Source organism: Bombus huntii, chromosome 13, assembly GCF_024542735.1.
Source record: "Bombus huntii isolate Logan2020A chromosome 13, iyBomHunt1.1, whole genome shotgun sequence".
NCBI classification, from domain to species: domain Eukaryota; kingdom Metazoa; phylum Arthropoda; class Insecta; order Hymenoptera; family Apidae; genus Bombus; species Bombus huntii.
This window is the reverse complement of record NC_066250.1, coordinates 7470635-7490516: the sequence shown is the minus strand read 5'-3', so window position 1 is coordinate 7490516 and position 19882 is coordinate 7470635. Positions and strand designations below refer to the sequence as shown.

General features: G+C 43.1%; 1 protein-coding gene across 1 annotated transcript in view; it reads left to right on the top strand.

The window, feature by feature from the left end:
* LOC126872440 (diacylglycerol O-acyltransferase 1) overlaps positions 1-18602 on the top strand; it is a 98396-nt gene extending 79794 nt beyond the window's left edge. Inside the window, exons 10-13 of the mRNA XM_050632396.1 lie at positions 5291-5335; positions 12471-12649; positions 16031-16181; positions 17138-18602. Of these exons, the coding sequence (XP_050488353.1) occupies positions 5291-5335; positions 12471-12649; positions 16031-16181; positions 17138-17314 (552 nt within the window). The 3' untranslated portion in view covers positions 17315-18602. The remainder of the gene's footprint in view (positions 1-5290; positions 5336-12470; positions 12650-16030; positions 16182-17137) is intronic.
* Positions 18603-19882: the final 1280 nt, after the last annotated feature.

Here is a 19882-nt window from a genome sequence, read left to right as displayed (position 1 = left end):
AATCTCAAACGTCATTAGGGTTCGTGTTGTGCCATAGAGGTGATTCATGTCATTGGCGATTAAAATCATCTGCGGGTCACGCGAGTCATCGATGTCGTATAATTTGTACTCTAGGTATAATTTGTACTAAAGGTAAATAGGAATTTCACTATGTGAAACGATATTCTGCAGGGTGATAAGATTTTTCAGTCTGACGCGCATACATAACATTGATGGTTAATAGCGCTACCAGCAAGAGGCCATTCATCTTATAGGTCATTGAATATTTTCTGTTTGCCGTGACGTGTAAATAGCCGGTTGTACGTTTCGCCTATCTTTCACGGCGCACATCCCTGCACACGAATGACTTCACACTCTAGAGCAACGGTGACGGCGTGGTCGCATCGAACGTCACCTTATCGGCTCGACGACGTGCTACTGCTTAAAGGGATGAACGTTTAAAGGATTTTCGAGGGTGCTGGAGAGTGCACAAAGGATGGTGAGTCAGTGGGTGCAGGTTCTGCAGCTTGGTTGTTCGCACTTTCGAGGCCGTTGACGACAAAACGGATGAAATATCGTATCGATTTCCCATCATGAATGGTCGTAAACTGCCTCCTTTCTCTCTCTCTCTCTCTCTCTTTCTCTCTCTTTATCTCTCTCTCGCCTTCTTTTTTACTCGCCGTGGTATGCAATCTTCTTCGGAGGCCGTGACTGCACGCACGTCAACGAGCAGTTGAGAAAGGAAAAAAATCGTGTCCGACTTTTCTGTACATCGACGACTTCCAATATTTTTATTTTCACCCATTCACTCATTCTTCTTCTTTTTCCTCCTCGTGTCGGCTTTGAGCTTGAGTATTCCTGCTAAACATTGTCGTTTGAAAGGAATTTTCAGTCTGTCGGATATTTGTCCGGTTCCATCTAAGAGGTAAAACGACCAACAGTGACTGGAGATGACGGAAGATAAAATACGACAGGTAAAAATATCTCAGCTCGTGGTAGTTGAAAAGCCGATCGTCCATGTTCGGTTGATAGCCGTGATTATTGCAAATGAAACGGTATCCTTAATAATTTCGCCCGTGACACGGGCAAGAAACCAGACTATTCTATTTTGTCGACTTGACGCTGTTTCCTGATATCTTCAACCGGAAATTGAGGTTCTGTTCACTCGATCGTTAACGAACTTCCATGAATATTCCTTTCAGCATTGGACATCGAGTATCGAGGGTTATACGTATCGAACCGTAACCAAACGTCAACTCGAGAGCAGCCGAGACGGGAAACGTATCGAGAAGACCTTAATTCTTTCGGCTTGTTCGTGATAACAGCGGCGTACAGCTGACAGACGGGAAACGGGAAGAACTATTACTTTCGTTTACACTGTGATGGGAATTCAATTACGGAACGTAGTTTCACGGTTGCTCAAAAACGTATCTCCACCGTCGATCTTCCCTCCGCTTTGTAGAGAACTAACGTCATCGCTGAATGGTACCGTTGCGTCCGTTATGACATTTAATAAATGACAAGAGCTAGGAGAATTGATTCGACGAAAAATAACAAGAGATGGAGAGAAGAGAGAGAGAGAGAGAGAGAGAGAGCGAGAGAGAGATTGTGTGTGTGTGTGTTCTTCCACGTCGTTTGCTCGAGCTAACATCGGATGTGCCGCGACCCTTCTCTCGAAATTACTCCTAATTTTTCTGCCGCGAGTGACGGAACGAGATGAAGGGAAGATAAAACGCACACATAAACACTCTGTGTATAGCAACGATTCCCTCGATTGCTCAGCCATTGTTGACTCGCTCGGAATTCAATTCGGGGCTAGTGAATCGTCAGTATCTCGAGAATAATCGTGGTAGCGCGACAAGAAGGTGTTCGTGGATGCAAAGTCGTAAATCTCTGATCGCTAATTGAAACGATATCGCGCAAGCTTCCACGGCGGAGCTGTCCTAGTGCGAGTAGGAAGGAATGGCTTCTTCCAACCGTTTCTCATTCCTTCTTTTTGCTACTCGTCCCTTCTTTCGTTTCTGTTTCTCTCTCCCTCCTTCTCTCTCTCTCTCCCTTTCTCTCTGTCTCTTTCCTACCGAGTCTGAGAAGACGCTTATAGGACCCTCGCGAGACGAAAAGTATTCGTCGCGTTTCATTCTAGTGAAAGCTAGTATTCAGTTTCAGTGGTGTAGACAACACCGTTCGTGGGCTCGAGTTACGACTACTTTAGTAGCTAGAGACCGTTGGCGTTTCCGTCCGAGACGGCTTATTATAACCCTTTCCACCCCAAGGTTTCTGGCCTTTGACTCGGTCAGAGACGATCGATCCACATGGCACACCATCTCACGCGACAAAGAAAGAGAAGAAATAGGAGGATACGAAAAGATACGATACATTCTCTTTTTATTTTCGCTTCGAACGCCTCTCCACTTTCCCCTTCTGTGCACGCGGTGAACGCGACTCAAGCTGTACCATTCATTCGGGAAACCTCTCGAGCCAACCAAGCATCCTTTCAACTGGAAATAGAAACGCGATCGTTCAAGATACCGTCGGTTTTTCGGCGAAGTTCAACAAGTCCTTTTTCGTTTCTTGGACGGGCCACGCGTCATCGAACAGTGACACCATTTTTTACAAACACAGAGGGAAGATAAAGCAGTTCCTTTCGGACCTTTGATCGCTTTTAGGGTCAAAGGGTTTCTAACTGAAGTGACATTAGCATGAAGCTTTATAACGCGTACTTAATTTTCTCGAGAAACGCGATGCCCTGTTACAGTCTCAGAGTGAGTTAAAAAGTGAATGTCAAAGGTATTACTTTTCCTAGAATGTAGTACTAATGAAAAAGGAAGATTTTGAGGAAAATTGTTATACTTTTAATCAGCGATGTCTTATCAAAGTTACAAGAACTTTGTTAAACAAGATTTTGTTTTGCCATTGACTTTACTCACGCTACATATAAACCTGTAAACATATATACCTGTAAACTTAATTACTTCCGTTGGAATACTACTCAGAAACTTCGACAAATTTATATTTATAATATTCTGTTTCTTTTCGATAAAATTGAATGTTCATTCGGTGTTTCATTGACGACGGTTCTCATTATAAAAGACCAACATGAACAGATCAATAGTTTGTTGAACAATTGTTTATTTGTTTACAACAACAGATTGTTTATTTGTTTGTAAACAACAAATGTTTATCTAGTATTTTTAATTTTATAAAAGGGTGGTATATATTTTACATCACTTTGGTATAAATATATTATTTTTTAATTTAATCCTCCATTAACGAGCAAAAGTCGATTTATTCTGTATTTGTGACAGTATTTAAACTCCGTGAAAATTTGGCAGGTTTACGATTAAACGATTCAACGCGATGCTTAACTCATCGCTTCCTTATCGTTCGTCAGATTCGTAGAATAGAACAATCGAAAGAGCTTTCACACTTTTTCCGTTAATTATATTCATCCACGAATCTTGATATCCGCTCACGAAACGTCAATTATCTTCTTTGCGAAATTTTTATCGGTCCGATCAAAACGATTATTTAAGCCCGAATTCATGGAACATCTCGTTAGCCAGTTCGAGCGTTCCCAGACCGCGCGGGTCCCCTCAAATTAGAATATTATATTCCGGGTTTATAACGAACATGCATCAAGCACTGTAATTACGAATCCCACGATGCATATAATTATACATAGTTTCGTTTTAATCTGCGAAACGTTGGCGAAATTGCCGTCTCCGAAACGGAATCGAATTACATTCAAATTGCACACGCATAATTTCATATTTCCCCGAAACTTTGCACATTCTTCATTCGAACGAAATTTTATTCCACGAATCGTTGTTCTGTTTTTTCCCACTCCTACATTTTTCCATTCCTTTTCTTTCTCGGCGATTTTTATCCTCCGTAAAAGTCTAAAGATTACATGGTCACGAATACACCCGCTGTATTTCTGTATTTACGTAAGCCTGAGTGTATGTGTGCATACAAATGGCGTGTTGAAATCGACAGGAGGCTCTTTAGGTATTTATTTGTAAGCCTGGGTATATAAGCACCGTGAGTTCTCGTGTTGTGCCATTCGGAGAGACCTCGACAAACCGCCACTTAAGCAGAACGCCGGAAGGGTAGTTTCCTTCCCCTGTATTCAATTAGTACACCGCACGAAATATCAATTCCATTGCTGGAAAGCTCCTTCGACGTTTTCGAGTGTGGGGGAATAAGAGGATACTTTCCAGCGACCACAAGTACTCATTGCGCCCAGTTACCGAACGCTGTTAATCTATGGAACTTCGTACTCTCCATTTGGTTTATCAGTCGCCATTTCAATTGATGTACATTTGCATACCCTTTATAAACCGAGTATTGTTGCCTCCATTCCTTTAAATGGCAGTTTTTAAATTCTGACGTAGTATCTGAACCTCCATTTTCAACTTTTTTAGCTTTCGCTCCGATATGATGTTAAGAACTACCACTGTCTTTTCAAAAAGAAAAATGGTTAGCGATTCGTGTTAAATAAAAGAGATTCAGGGGTTGTAGAGTATTGTGTATAAAGTGGATTCTTTAAACGTGGAATGGTATTTCAGAGTTTTTTACAGGAACGTTTTTCTTTATCACGTATAATTACGATACCTTGCTACATGACGCGGATCGCAGGGAGGAAACATTGGTAGCATTATATTTTCATTGGAAAATATACAACGAATATAACGCGAAGTATGATAAATTTCGAGGATATATTTCCATTGTTTCTACCGCAATGAATAAATATAAATATTAATAGTTACACAACTGCATCTACGTATCTGCACCTATGTATTTCGCACGCTTGCCGAAGATATACTCGGAATTTATTTTCAAAAAATACTATTCTTTCAAACAAAAAAATACCATCGTATATAGTATATTGTGATATAATTTAATTTTTCTTGTAACTGTAGCAAATATTCTTGTACCGGCCAAATATCGACATGGCCGAAGAATCTTTAAACATCTCAAAATATTTTCAAATTCCATGCAATTGTGCTTACATCACTGAATTTGCAAGAATTCCACGCCAGCTAATTATTTCGAGCTAATTTTAATTACGAGCCACTACTGTTCATCGCGATCATTGTGCAAAAATTTCTGAGCGTACTGGGCGAATTCCGCTACATATTCCGCAGGTTTGAATCCAATTAGGAACTTTCGTTTCGTACCATTCTTTCACCCAACCCCCGTCCCCGTCCCTGCAGCTCCCAATTTCGGCCTTTTAGTTTATTTATTTTCCCTTATTTAGCGCTCACGTGACTTCCTTTGTATTAATGATCGAACTTCGTTTATTTTCCAGAATATGGACGTGGCGAAGGCTTCCGAGCGTTTGCTGAAACTGGCCGTGAGTATAATCCAATTCAGTTGAAAACAAAGTAGGCGCGTGCTGTGGACCAGAAACACTTAAGCGCTTGCATCATCGAAGCGTGATTAAATCTACGAGAATTCGTATCTTTTAATGTGAGAAATCTAAATTTTTTTTTTTTTTTTTTTTTTTTATGAAATGCCAACAACGAGCACAAGTCATTTGTTTTTAAAATGCAATCGAAGACAGAAGTGGACTGTAAGCATACGTATGCATCAATGAAGTTTAATCCAACTATTACTAGTGTTGTATGTTTAAGTTTTATTTATTATATATACTTGTAGCACATAAATAATCTAGTAAATAATTGAAATTAATTTTGTGCAAACAAATCGTATTTGACGAAACTTCATCGATACCTATTTTCGCTACTGTCCGCTTATTTTTGCCTCCGACTGTATTTCATCGGTTCGCGATAAGAATTCCTCGAAAAATAGTAAACGTGGAAACCACGTTCTCTCGTTAGAATTACTAAACCTGCCTCAAATGAACGTTTCCTGTTTCCAGCCAGACTCGTGGCGCGTATTTTCTCTCAGCAACGTACGAACTTATACCGACGCCTGTGCGAAACATTATTGCACCTGTGTTCTCCGCGAGATCCTCCTAGAATCGTTTGCCATCCCGTCGCCATCCGCTTTTAGGCGGAAAGCCTCGGAGCAATATTTGCGAATTCAATCTCCTTTACTGTTCGCGAACTCGTCGGTCCTCGCTGGAACAGTGAAAGCGATGTGCGATCTCGTAACGTCGAGGACCGGGAACCGTGTCGTCGATAAGTATACCACTTAATACAGTGCGTCGTTGCAAACCTCTGGCGCGGATAGACACGGCGAGAACGTTTCAGTTTCGATTTGGCGAAACATGGCTACAACCGTTTCAATGCACTCGCTTGTGAAACTTTCGGCAGAAAGTACGAATTCATGATTCAACTTTCGTCCTATGTACAGCCGGCCGTGCACCTTCGCGTCGTCGTCTCCGCGTGAATTATACGCTCGCAGAAGTCGTAGAGACTGCCGGGTAACGGAGTTTTCCTGTAACTCGTGCTGCCTTTGCCATCGATAATCGAGCCAGCAACTCGAGGCAACCGCTCGAAGGGAGAGCTATTCCCCCTCTTAATAAGATATTCTTTCCTCTGTCGTGCCGGGGGCGACGTTTTCCTCCGCGGGGGAAGTTGCTTCGTCGATTCCGGAAGTGGAAGGCAATGTAACTCCGATGCGGCACGTATACGTATAATTCTCTTACGAACTTCGTATTTCCTGGCCGGTGTTCCGAAAGCAGTGGAGAAGCTCCGAGCGCGTCGTCGACGAAAACATATAACAGCGGGAGGCCACGTCCGCCATCTCGTATTCGGAGTACTTTCGTTGCCTTTAAAACGCGTACCAAGGTAATTTCATGAAGCTTCTCTCGCATCTTCATTTTACTTGGGTATTCCTCCCCACCCGATTGTTTCACTTTGGTGGCGGTGTTGCTGCGTGACACCAGAAACAGCGATCGCGAAATACGAATAGTTTGTGATATCTCCTGGGCGTCGTTCATTTGCAAAGGGCTTGGGAGCTTTAACCCGCGTAGTTCTACGTGTATGGATTTTATCGAGTTTCGAATGGCGAGGGGAAATAGCCGCGTTATCCCATAACCGGCGACGTAAACTCGGAAAACACAGCTTCATAATTTGACACGTAACATTTGCGGATACCATTAAAGCCACGATCCGATACTCTACCTCCCACCCCGCCCACCTCCCTTGGACCGCGCTTTCAATGCGTTAATTAAAATTTTCACTTCGGGTTTACAGCGATAACAGTACACAGTCTCGTGTAGCATGTTGAAAGGGGTCACACGATGCGTAAAATACGCGTCGGGACTGGCGTATCAAAGGAACAACGCGTCCATCATCAACGATAAAAACCATTAGATTAATTCTGTATAATGTGATATCGCGGAACGCTGTTATTCGCGTACGAAAAGCCGGCGGCGATGTCGGGTGAAAATGGGGGATTGGGGGTCACATTAATGGAAGGGTAATCAGAAAAATGGATTTTCGAGTTGACCCCGTCCACAACATTTTCCTGTATTAACGTGAAAGCCATGTTCGGCTAGAAACAAGTGTCGTGCAAATAAGCAACCCCTGTCGTCGATAATGGACGAAGGATTTTTAGCCCCGCGAGCGCGGGAAAACCGTAAATGTAAATTTATGGTCCGTACCGGTGTTTCTGTGACAGCCTCGTCACGTATAACTAATATGCCTGACAATTGAAATGTTTAATATCGGTCAACGTGTTGGAAAGAGCCGTGCATTTTCGAAATATTCGCCTTTTTATGCGATATTCGTTTGTAGTTGATATATTAATCGAACGACGAGCCAACGCTCGCCAAACAAAGGATCGATTGGCACGCGAAGAAGAATATGTATGTTCTCTCGTTTGAGAGCGAGGAAATTTGAACAAGCACTCGCGAATGAAATCGTACAATGTGTACAGCATGACTCTTACGAAATGATTGATGTTGTTCCCTTCGAATCTCGGAGATTCCTGATGGAATCTTTCTTTTCACTGCGTACTTCAGGATTTTAAATTATACAGATCGCAACAAAAATCTTTCCATATCGATCGATGCTTTCTAAAATTCTAGAAAACGTGTCCTTAACATTCAGTTTCATCGATCTAAGGAGATATAAAAATTTGGGGTTCCGATGGAACTTTTAAATTCGTCGTTTCCACTACTTCGGTCTTTCTTAAATCTACCCAGCCTGGTCGACGAATCGAAAGAAGTTTGTTCAACTGGATAAAAGTTCGCTTGTCTCTGTAAAAGGCTACCAATGCAGTTTATCACAGACATTTAACAAATATTCTGCATTGTTTACCACACAGCGTTCGCCAAAATGGCATAGCTTCGCTCATCGAAGACAATCGGCTGTTTGCCAAGAATCACCCTGTATATTTTACTCGCGTCTTCGCTGTTGTGTTGGAGGCAATCTGCCATGGCGTCCATCGAGATCGTCAGCCCGATTCCATTCGATCGTCGTTACCCGTGCTCGTTATTCTCTCGTTAGTCCGAATGCTCCAGATCGAAGCTAGCCAGCCGTAGTGTTTCGATCAGTGAACCGGACTCGGTGAACCGAATTCAATTATATGACTTGGTCCCAAAGCGACTACCGCGAATGTCCTCCTGGAGCGTGTATAATAGTCGTGTTGTTGGTTGTTTGCGATTAAAACACGCCAGCCGAAAAGTCACGCATGGCTGAGCTTTGCTAACAAATTTTTGCCGGGTGCCAGTTAATTGGACCCATCGCGTCATTAATTATCGACGTCTGCGGCTCGACGTGTAAACAACAGTCTAGCGGGTCTGACGTTTTGCGGAAAAATCTCTCTCTCTCTCTCTCTCTCCCCCCTCTCTCTCTTTCCCTCTTTCTCTTCACCTTCGAGGATTATTCGATTTCTCTGCAGGAAAAAAGCTCGATCACGCGATCAAATAATTTTGAAAAAGGGGATTACTGGGAAAAATCGAAGAGCAGAGGATCGAGTCGACTAGTAATAACCTTCTCCAAGAGCGATATCGACACAAGCTTTAACTGGAAGATATAAGTGGTTCGGTCGAAGGTTCCTCGGGGCGAACGCAACGAAAACTCCTCTTCCAATCTCATAAGTCACGCCACGAGAAGGATTGCTCATTCTTGAAGCGCCTCTTTTGTCCCCTTTTGTTTTCTACCTCCGCCGTATCATGCTGAGAGCGAAGCGAGAAAGAGAGAGACAGAGAGAGAGAGAGAGAAAGAGAGTGGAAGAAGTTTGAAACGGGAAAAATAATTGTTTGCCGATCGAAGGAGCGAAATCTGCGACAACGGAGGGTCTGCAGAAGAAAAGAAGCCCTCCAGAGAAAGAGGAGACCACCTCCGGGATACACGAGCCTGATACAGGATCGAGCGAATCCTTATTTTCGTTTACACCGCAAATAACTGCGAGGCTGTTCGCACAGACCACTGACCATGATCGTCGTCGGTTAATTGCGGTTCTTATATACGAACCTCGGCTGAACTTGGAAAACAGAGGGTGGCAATGTTCGACCAAGGGGATGAATCGGTGTGTATAGAGATGGTCGCGAAGAGGAGGTGGTTTCGGTACTGCAATGTAGGACGAGACTTTAATCTCGTCGTAATGGGGAAACGCAATTTTCCTGCAGTCCGTTGCCAACGAGGTCGTTTCCTTAGATCGATGTACTTTATACGAGCGCGATCCTTCGCCCCGTCCACTCGTCGCTCGTTTCGGAATCTCTTTGACGCGCGACAGCCCCTCTGACGAAAAAGACGAAGTACCAGGTGAAAGGAGGGGAGGGGAAGACCATGGGATACACAGACACTCTCCTTTTGCTCTTTTATTCGGTGTCGACCATGTGCAGATCGTGTCCCGTCCTCATTGCAGTTTCTCCTGCGTTAGACTCTAATGTGTACTTTATGTATATATACGGAACGAACGATCGATCGATTTCTATCAATAATGTAGGCATATTGGATTCGGAACTACGACCAGAGAAGGGTCCATTGAATTTCCGATATGTACTTACTCATGGTTGAACGTAATATAGTCACGATCGTGATGGGTGGTATCGTTAACCGATCGGGTAAAAGTGGCGGATAAGTGCGATCAACGATCGTCGTAATCGTTTATGTATCCGACTTGCGCTGATTGCTAATTCTTTGGAAAGATTTATCGTCGTTCATTATACTATTCGCAATATTTTTGACTATTTTTGTCGTATCTTAATCCTACATTTTGTAACTCTAATAACGTATACATTTTGAAAATTCTTGAATTGTTAATCGATACTCTTTCCATTTTCCTCGGAATCTTTACCACGTTTCAGCTTCGTACTCTCATTTCTTTTTTTTTGTTCTTCTTCTCGCTTTTCGTTTTCTGTCTGCTCATCATTGCCCTCGTGGGAGCATGTCACGTACTATTTACTGCAGCGGCAAGGTCTACGCGGCTATGTAATATAACGGGAGTAGCTGTTATCGTATGAAGAACGGGATATAAGAATAACAATCAGGAACGGAAGAAAAATTGAGCAAACTTTATAGACGTCTCGTCGAGATGACGGAGAAATTGCCCGATCCTTTTTAACCTTGTCATTATTTCTTCTCCGACGAGCACGATACGATTTCCCATCAGGAATCGATCTTCCATTCCGCTCTTTGAGCCACAAGGACGATCTCTTGAAAAAATATTGCTTTAATAACGATACAATCTTCGGTAGACTAACATTTGATACGAAACGTAAGCACGTTCGTTCTGTTTGGTTAAAGGACTGGATCTATTTGAGCACAGCAAGCTTCGCGTAATAGTGATTCGATCTTTTATTAAACACTTGTTATATCTTCTATATAAGTTGGCACGAGTTGTGAAATTTAGACTCCTGTAACTGCATGGTCCTCGTCTTGTCCCTGATGTATTAAAACAACGTTTATCAAGAGGAAAGAAAGGTTTAAATCTTTAAATAGATTAAAACAGCTTCGCCGAAGCAGGAAATAATTTTTCGTGGGTTCTCGAGAATAAAAAAGAAGAAGAGTGAAGTATAACAATGTAACGTAACTGGGAGCAGTTCGTTGAAAAGAGCGGGCTTAATAGGAAAACTTAGTTGCCACGAGCCGACCAAACGAACCGAGAAAATTCAAATTCCCGCGGGTCTCTCGCTCTGCCGCGTCACATATCACCCGCCAAGATTTTTCCTCCTTGATGGAAACTTGGGGCCACGGTAGAAGCCGTATCGTTCTTGAAATAGCCGCTGGCCAGGAAGCCGAGACTCAAAGTTCTCCCGACCACTTTTTCCTTTGTGGTATCATTGGCGTGTCTCAAACGGTTCAACAAGGTTTTATCCCGCCCACTCCTGTGGGTGATTTCGTGCTCTACCCCTTTCTACTCTTTTAACCGACGTCATACCCGAGGTAAACGAAATTAAAAGAGGAGGTAAGTTTTTGCGAAGTTTTACCCATGAGGGAAGAGAGGCGCAATAGCGGTGTGGTGATGGTGATGGTGGTAAAAAGGAGTGATGAAATGAGGAAAGACAGAGGAGATCCTATCTTCTGCGAAGAAAGATGTGCTCTCCCTCTCTTTTCATAAAAGTGCCACGAATGCCTGCCGGCAGAACAGACTTGACCTTTGTGCTCGGCAACATTATTAAGTCCTTTGGAGCGCGTAAAGGGCCAACGGAAGCAGCGAGGGTGCTTCAGGGGGAATTAGAGAAGACATTCGAAACGAAATAACTTCAAAATTCTTCGTTGGACCGAGTGGGGCAAGCCGGAAAGGAAGATGGTTACGCCGGAAGAATCCGTCTGATCTCGCTGCAGACACGATTGCCTTTTACCTTCCTCTGTGTTCTTCTCTGCGATTCTGTGCAGCGATTGCACTCTCCCGGTGATATTATTTCGTCGCAATTTTTCGGAAATTCGCTGCCAAAGACTCGGCAACAAGAAGACTTAACAAGACGCGCTGACTCGAGCGTGGAATTACCTCTCGCCCTGGAGTCCAATGTGAATAACGCGGCCGATCCTTCTCTTTTTTTCGTACCGCCCCCTGTTAATTCTTTGTCTCGTCATTAGCAGGTTATTTCAAATATTCTGCAACGCGAAACAGCTATCGATGTTCCTTTAGTAGTTACGCCTCGGCGGCTATCATATTTTCTTCCTCCCATCGCGTCGTTACTCTTCCCAGTCAGTTTCTGTACTCGGCGAGTGTGCGCTAACACTGGTTAAGAATTACACGAAATTGCACTGTCGCCTAAGGCTACGGGAATGGAATATCGAGAGACGCGAATTTGCATTGGATTAACGAGCCGCCCCCGGACGAAGATACGAAACAAAGGGAAATAAAATATTGGCTGGCGTCGCTGTCGGCTATCTGGTCCTCGCATGTTGTACATTTGCGATCTAACAAAGATCAACGCGCGCCAAACGATACATCGCGTGAAAAACATTTCACCGCCGGTAATAGAGAAGATGAAAGTGACTTCCATTTGCACCCGTTCTCCGAATAAATGTTCACCCTTCTGACATACGACTCTCGTTATAATCCCAAATGCTCTTTTTTAACCACGCGTATGAACGTATATTTGTTTTCGTGCGTTTTTGTAGATACCGAACCATCTGGTCTGGCTGTGCTTCTTCTACTTGATGTTCCATTCGCTCCTCAATCTGATGGGTGAACTGTTACATTTTGCTGATCGAAATTTCTACTGCGACTGGTGGAACGCGGATAACATCGACACCTTCTGGAGGACATGGAATATGCCTGTACATCGGTGGGCCGTGCGGTAAGTATCGCTGATACGATGTTCCGGGCGCCACAATACGTTGGATTTCGATCGTGCGACGACCAGCCACCGTTTGGTCGAGTAAACGATCCTGCGCACACCCTATTTGGTTCGATCGAAAAATACCGGTATAAAAGGTTAGATCGTAGATTGCTACGATTCGAAATGGAGCCACCGTTTACGTTTAAGCGATAGCCTAGGCTAGATTACACCATTTTGATTCTATCTCGCAGCAGGCTGCTAGCATACCTACAATTTTGAGGTTTTAAGATGTTGAATCTTGTATTGTTTCGTGACAGTTAATCGTGTTATTTCGCTGAAAAGTATAGATTTGGTAAAACTTGAAGTTAGTGTAACGTTGCAAATACGGGCTATAGTAATTTGCAGATTTTTACGATTAACGATATAGTATAGAGATATAATTTAGCTTCGAGTCAAAAGATAGCTACTTCGAGTTATTTCTAGTAAAATCGATAGTATGATCAAACTTGCATTAAGATTCAGAAGAAGATGTCGCGTTTAATCGAACGCGTTACAGTACTTCAAATAGCTTTGCAAATTGTCATTTCGAGCTTGAGCGCGCAGAAATTATGAAACTTAGCTTTCCTGGCGAATAGTTCCGCAGTAGACGGTGTAAATGGTAGGAGCGAGGCGTGATACATAAAGGTAGATCGGCGAGGAGAGGTAAAAGAAAGAAAACAATATCCAGCCGCGAGTCGTACTTTTGATCGAGCTTCTTTTCGCCTAAGCGGCTAAACTTCGTTAACGAGTGTGTCCTGCTTTAAGGAATATTTAATTACATTTTTCGCGAGAACCCGGGACCTGTCTGGTCTCCGAATAGGAAGAGAAATTTCCGCGAATCAGAGACTTTCCCCCGTAACCTGTACACCATCCCTCGGACCGCCGCCTCTTTCAACCCCTGTGGAAACTGCTCTGCGGCTAATTGTTTTAGCTTCTACCGTACACTCCCACCTTTTCTCTACACCCTTCTATATATATAACCGCTGCCACTCTAAGTAGTACTTTTAATGTCTGTGTAACTGGAAAGGGTGTCGGACGGCGGCTGCTGTTTGAAAACTATTCTGCCGCAAAATGGAACTACCTGCAGATCTGTGCGCGTCGAAATCTTCTGTTTTAACGTTCATTTCGGAAAATTAATTCGTAGCCGCGTTTACGCGCGTAACACCGACCATCGATGTCACTTTAAATTAGTTTCCATTTTAAACCATTGCTATTTCCATTTGGCCCGAATCATACACGACTGTTACAGGGTAGTTGAATCGTTGTGTAACAAATGAAATATTCACATCTGTACACGTCAAAAACTAATTTCAATCGAGAACAATTAGGCGTGATATTCAAATCCCAGTATATAGAATTTTGTAGTACGTGATTTCATACGTTTTCGATATGGAATCACGTTTTGGTACTCTGACGATTGTTCGAAGGTTGAATATCCTTTTTTTTTCCAGTCACCTATCGTCAAGTTCAAACTTAGTATTTACGATTTTCCAAGAACTTCTGGATAAATCTTGTTCAGAGTACACTGTCAGATAAGCGCGAGCTTACGCCCTGTTGGCACTTTTTATTCCCATACGTCTTACCCGTCATCGTTCCATTGGATTATGCATCGCTTGCTCAATACAATCAGCAAAGTTGCGAGAAACTTTCCATATAGGGCCTTCCACTTTTCCACCGGTTTTGCCGGTGCACGTGCCGCTAACAACTCGCGCCATCGCGGTGACGACGGCCGCTTTTACTTCGAAAGTAGCTCCGCGGAAAGTTTAAATCCTCGAAAAAGGTAGCCGTGGAAAAGTTGTTATTGCGGGGCCGCGGGAGACGAACGGTGTCGTGTACGTGGAAGGGTTGGAAATCCGAGGATCGAAGGGATCTCGTGAGAAACGATACACGAGAAAACAATAATTCTTTACTGTCTAAAGGTATAACTCTCAGAGGAGAGGAGGTGCACGCCTGTGCATGAAGATCGAGTAAAACGGCCGAGTTTCGACAGATACGCGACGCAGTTAATGTTCCAGGCCTGTGAACGCCTCGGTCCGAGGTAGATTAATCTGGAAGGAATCTTATTAAGTTGCAATTAACTGAATTCTATATAATTAAACCGGGCAAAAACAAAGATCTATTTCGCTGTTCGGAAACGTCGGAATCGGCGACGTTCCCAAGACTCGAATTTCATTCCCGTCCCTCGACGTTCTTCGAACTGCACCTGTGCTCCCAACTCTTCTCCGCGTTCTTCTCTTCCTTCTTCCCTCTTTTTTTTCTTCTCTGTCTGGGCCGAGATATGCAGCTGCAATTGCGAGCTGCAACTGGCACGCAGCCATGCGACCGCGGCGGCAACGAGTGGTAGAAAAGCGAGCGAAGGGCGGGGAGGGGAATGGGCGCGAGAGGTGAAAATGGAAAAGCTGCACGGAGGAGGATGGGTACAGGGAGAGGACGTAGACGGTCGCAGACGGCGGAAAGGGGGAAGGACGACTGTCGACGAAGACGACGTCTTTTCAGGTTTGTAATGGGAAAAGCCGATACGCATCGTGGTGCGCGCACTTAAGGCTGTTTATTCCCCGCGGCACTTATAATGCCTCTATAACTGGAAGATATTTCGAAGCGTCTTTTCCATGAACGACGAGAATCACGAGCAAGGGAAGTGGAGAGAAGGAGAAAGACCGAGATTGAAGGAGGAATGGTAAAAACGAAACAGAAAGAAGAAAAGGGGCCGCTATTTCGTGGAGCAACAAGGAGAGTGGACCTTTAAGGAAAGACATCTCTTCATCGCGGCGACGAAACCGTCCACGACGACAGCTTCCCACCTTTGAATTTCCTTCCTTCCTTCCTTCCGTTTCTCTCGCTCTTGTACGCCGGCTCTTTTCTTTGCGTCATTTTTTTCCTCTTCCCTCGCCGTCTTGCAGCTTTCTTCATTCCAATGCACTGCTACTGATAACCAAGCCGGCTAACGATCTCTTCCTGTCTCTCGGTGACTCGTGTCGTTCCCCTCCCCCATTCTGTGAACCGACACATACCACAGTGTCGCTATTCCGACAAACTTGCACAGCCATTGCTTTAATTTTTCGAGACGATTCCGCCCACGCTGATCCTTAAACGCCACGCTCCTTATCTACATCCTCGTTCTCCTTCGCCTCTCTCGTCCTTTTTTTAACGCTTGCGCGCGCTATTTTGCGGTACAACATTGTAATAGGGGCGACTACACGCCGAGGAGACGCTCTCTCGGGTATTTTCGCTGCACAGAGAATCGTCGAGGGAAACGAGCCAGAGAACGCCTCGATCCTTTCTATTAAACGGCCGCGTAATTTTCCTCCGTTTAATCGTGGCCAAGCTTGAAACGTTTTTGCGCGATTATTTTGGTTCCAGGCACTTGTACATTCCCATCATCGAGATCGGCTATGGGAAAACGACCGCGTCCGTCATCGTGTTCTTCATCAGCGCCTTCTTCCACGAGTACCTCGTCAGCGTGCCGTTGAAGACGTTCAAAACGTGGGCGTTCTTGGGAATGATGGGACAGGTAAAATTTACTCGTATAATATTCGACTCACGATCTAAATTATGTCTATGGAGCCGATGTTCAATCTTTTCGGCACGGTGGGAGACTATAATCACCCATCGCTGGTGCACTCGCTAGCTTCGGGAATTTTGTCCTCATATATTTAAATAAGAAAATGAAGAATAGCTGCCGAGTAGCTTTGAGAATTTATTATTAACTCTACAGAAGTCGCGAGAAATCTGTCAGTTACATAAGAAACCTTTTTACAAATATTTTTCTATAGACGCGTTGTCAAGTTTATTAATAACGAAGTGCTTTATGTTACATATGACATTTCTACGTGTCTGTCGCTCCCGATTAGACTTTGATAGTGCAAATTTCTTAGAATGACATCGACATTTCTATATTTCTGAGATTATGACAAAATATATCCCAAACATACTAGTATTATTTATAACGATCGTTATACAGATATACGCGCATCAAAGAAGGATTCTGGTCACTGTATTTAAAAAGGATTATTACAAACTTAGTTACTTTATTAGTTCATTTTTCACATTCTTTTTATATAAAAGAGGAAACATTACACCACTGCATTAAACATTGTCACTGAAGTGCATATTATTAAACTCACTGCATTTCTCAGATACACTGCAGCGGGAATTTCTAGGATCGCGATCTTCGCAGGCTTAAAACTTTGAAACGTTCATCCACGTTCAGCCAATAGGCACTCTCCTGATCCGAGCTGTACTGTACCGAAAGAGTTGAAAGAAATTTTAATCAACCAATTCCTTCGTCAAACATCCAGTCACACAAAGAACCAAAGAAATCCTCCGACACGATATCAGCTATCTCAGTCGCTCGAAAGTTTCCCGCGGAAGAATCATCTTCTCGGAAGCGATCCAACTGTCGAAGGATTAATATTAATTTGCAGTCTGCCACCCTCGATGAAGAAACTTTTTTAATTGATTTTCCAGATACCATTATCACTGATAAGTAAGAAGGTGCAGAAGCATTGCGGCGCCAGATGGGGCAATATCACAGTGTGGGCGAGTCTCATTATCGGACAACCACTTTGCATAATGATGTATTACCACGATTACGTGATAACTCACTTCGGTGAGAACCTGATCGAGGATTACTCCACGGTATAGGAAACAAGGAATCGAACGTGAAGCGAAGATTACAGAGAGGTCGGCAAGAAGAATTTCAGTCGGTGAATGAGGCAAACTCGCCACTGTTCCATCAATCGTACTTTTCCTCTTGTTTTTCACACCTCGCAGACTTTACCTTCGATCCGTGTATAAGCTATTTTTCAAACGATTCCTCGACGTTAACGGGAGTCTAAGTTTTTTATTATCTCGATCGCGAAAAAGGAACGGTGACACTTCATAAACGAAATTTTAAATCACAAGCAAATGCCTTAAGTATTATGCTTCGATTCAAGGAGTTTAGAAATTCATGCGCCTAGTTTATATCGTTTTTAACATTTGTGAGTGTAAGCCGGTATCCAATAGGAATTATATCTCGATGTTTTTCTAGCATTGCAGTTATCTTTTTAAGGTGGATCGAGTGGGACAGTATGAATATATTATAATTCCTAGTGGATTGATACGTTAATACATCGATGTTTAACTCTGCATCATGAGAAAGTAGCCCGATTCAAGTTCGAGAATTTTACATGAACACACGATATGACGCAGTTATTATATAATTATTATTATAAGATAGGACAAAACGTCGTACGATGTATTATATTCTACTTCTTTTCTCATTGACGTGTGGTGGTGGTAATGTTCGTGGAATTGTTGCTGTAAGACTGTTGTTTACTTTGTTACAAGCGTTTTATAGATTACTGCATCTCATGTGCATCTCGTCTTCGTTGATGCTCGATCAATCGCCTTTTCATAAAGATTACGATATTATAAAGCGATGAAATTATAAAATTGAAAAGACCAAATACTGTTTGTCGCGTATCTACGCGACTGGCATTTTAATCGATGGCGTGTGCCGTGCAAAATGTATATTTTATCTTTTGAAACGATTTTATATTTGATCGCGCCCGTGCCTCATAAATCCTCGAGCATCCTTTACTTCACGAACGGCGAAACTCGCACGAACGGTGATATTATGCGTGCATTAAGACAATAATTCAGCATATTTTTTCTATTTGACGATGTTTTATTGCTTGGAAGGGAGGTAAGAGCGCATCGAGGGAATATTAGCCGTAATAAATTTATCCCGGGTGCAGTTTGCTGTTGCGTATTCGGTAAATATTTCAGGCCAACCGTTGCGTATCACGAAGGAGCAGCTGCCGAGGATTTAACGAGGCAACTTGGTGCCAGTTGTATACGAACATACGATTTTGTAGATTTCGTCCTGCGCTCCCGCTCGCGTGCTGTACGAACGCGACTGGTTGTCGAATAAACGAGATCTTTGTTACCAGCCTCGTTAAATTTACTTCCATCCCTTCAGAGAAGATTTGATGGAAATGTCGTCGACACTGGGATAGAAAGCAAATCTGAATGTAACGATATAGTATTAATACAAAATATACCATTTGATACTTAAAACTGCAATACAAGTAGATCCGTGAGTTATAATTAGATTGCGGATTTTTATGCACTTTCTTTTATTTTTATGAACATAACTAAAGAGATGGAATTAGAATAGAAATTTGCTTCATCTACTAAATATTATAATAAATACCTTATTTTGGATATTTTATATATTATATTACATGTATTTTTGCAACTTCAAATTTCCCATATATGTATAAAACTCCGCAGTTTAATTAGTTATAACATCTCGGGGATCCAACATTTAAAAAATCTCTTTAGGCAAACCATATCAAATGAATCGAATCTGATCTCCTTAAGACGAATCCAAGACGCGTATACAACTTTCAGAATATATGCAAAAGCCTACAATTTGTCAAATTACCTGTTTCACTAATCTCCTTATAATGAGAAACAACTCAGGAAGATCTCGCGTTACTCCATGTCTCTCTATACTCGCGTCATGTTTTTAAACGAAACGCTCTGTTTCGTCTTCAATTTCCTTCGGCTCTTGAAACGCGAGAAAATAAGAAAGAAACGACAGCTGCAACACCTGGCAGAGGTATGAAACAATCACCTTCTCCCAGATACGTTCGAAGCAAAGAACAAAAGACGATGGAATCATCTCCAGGCCAAAGATGCTCGGAAAAGGATGTTTTTTCGAGCCATCATCCCCTGGGCTTTCCTGGTTGTCTGATGAGCTTGGATGTCGCGACCCGTTTGCCCCGGAGCAGTCTCGGCGATGGATAAATTAATGATGCGGGACGTTCACCACCGACAGTTGGACATACGTCTGCGTCAGAGAGACGCGATGTTATATACCATGCAGGTACGTGACAAGCGTAGAGACTTACGAGCAGGCGGATCCAAACGAGTTGAAGCGGATTGACGCGCATTCGAGCGGATACGCGCGGCTATCGCTAGATCTATTGACACGAGAGCGCTGCGCGAGTTAGAGAACTTTGGAAAGAGGGTTGACGCGAGTTCTGGGCTTGAGGAGCGTAGTAGCGGATTAATGTGAATTAGAAATGGACACTACGTGATTTGAGACAGATTCGAGGGGACAGAGAATTTGGCACGAAGTGAAATTAGAAAATTTTATGTGGATCCCTCCCGGGATTAATATGACTAATTCAAATTGAATGATGGAATGATGGAAGATTA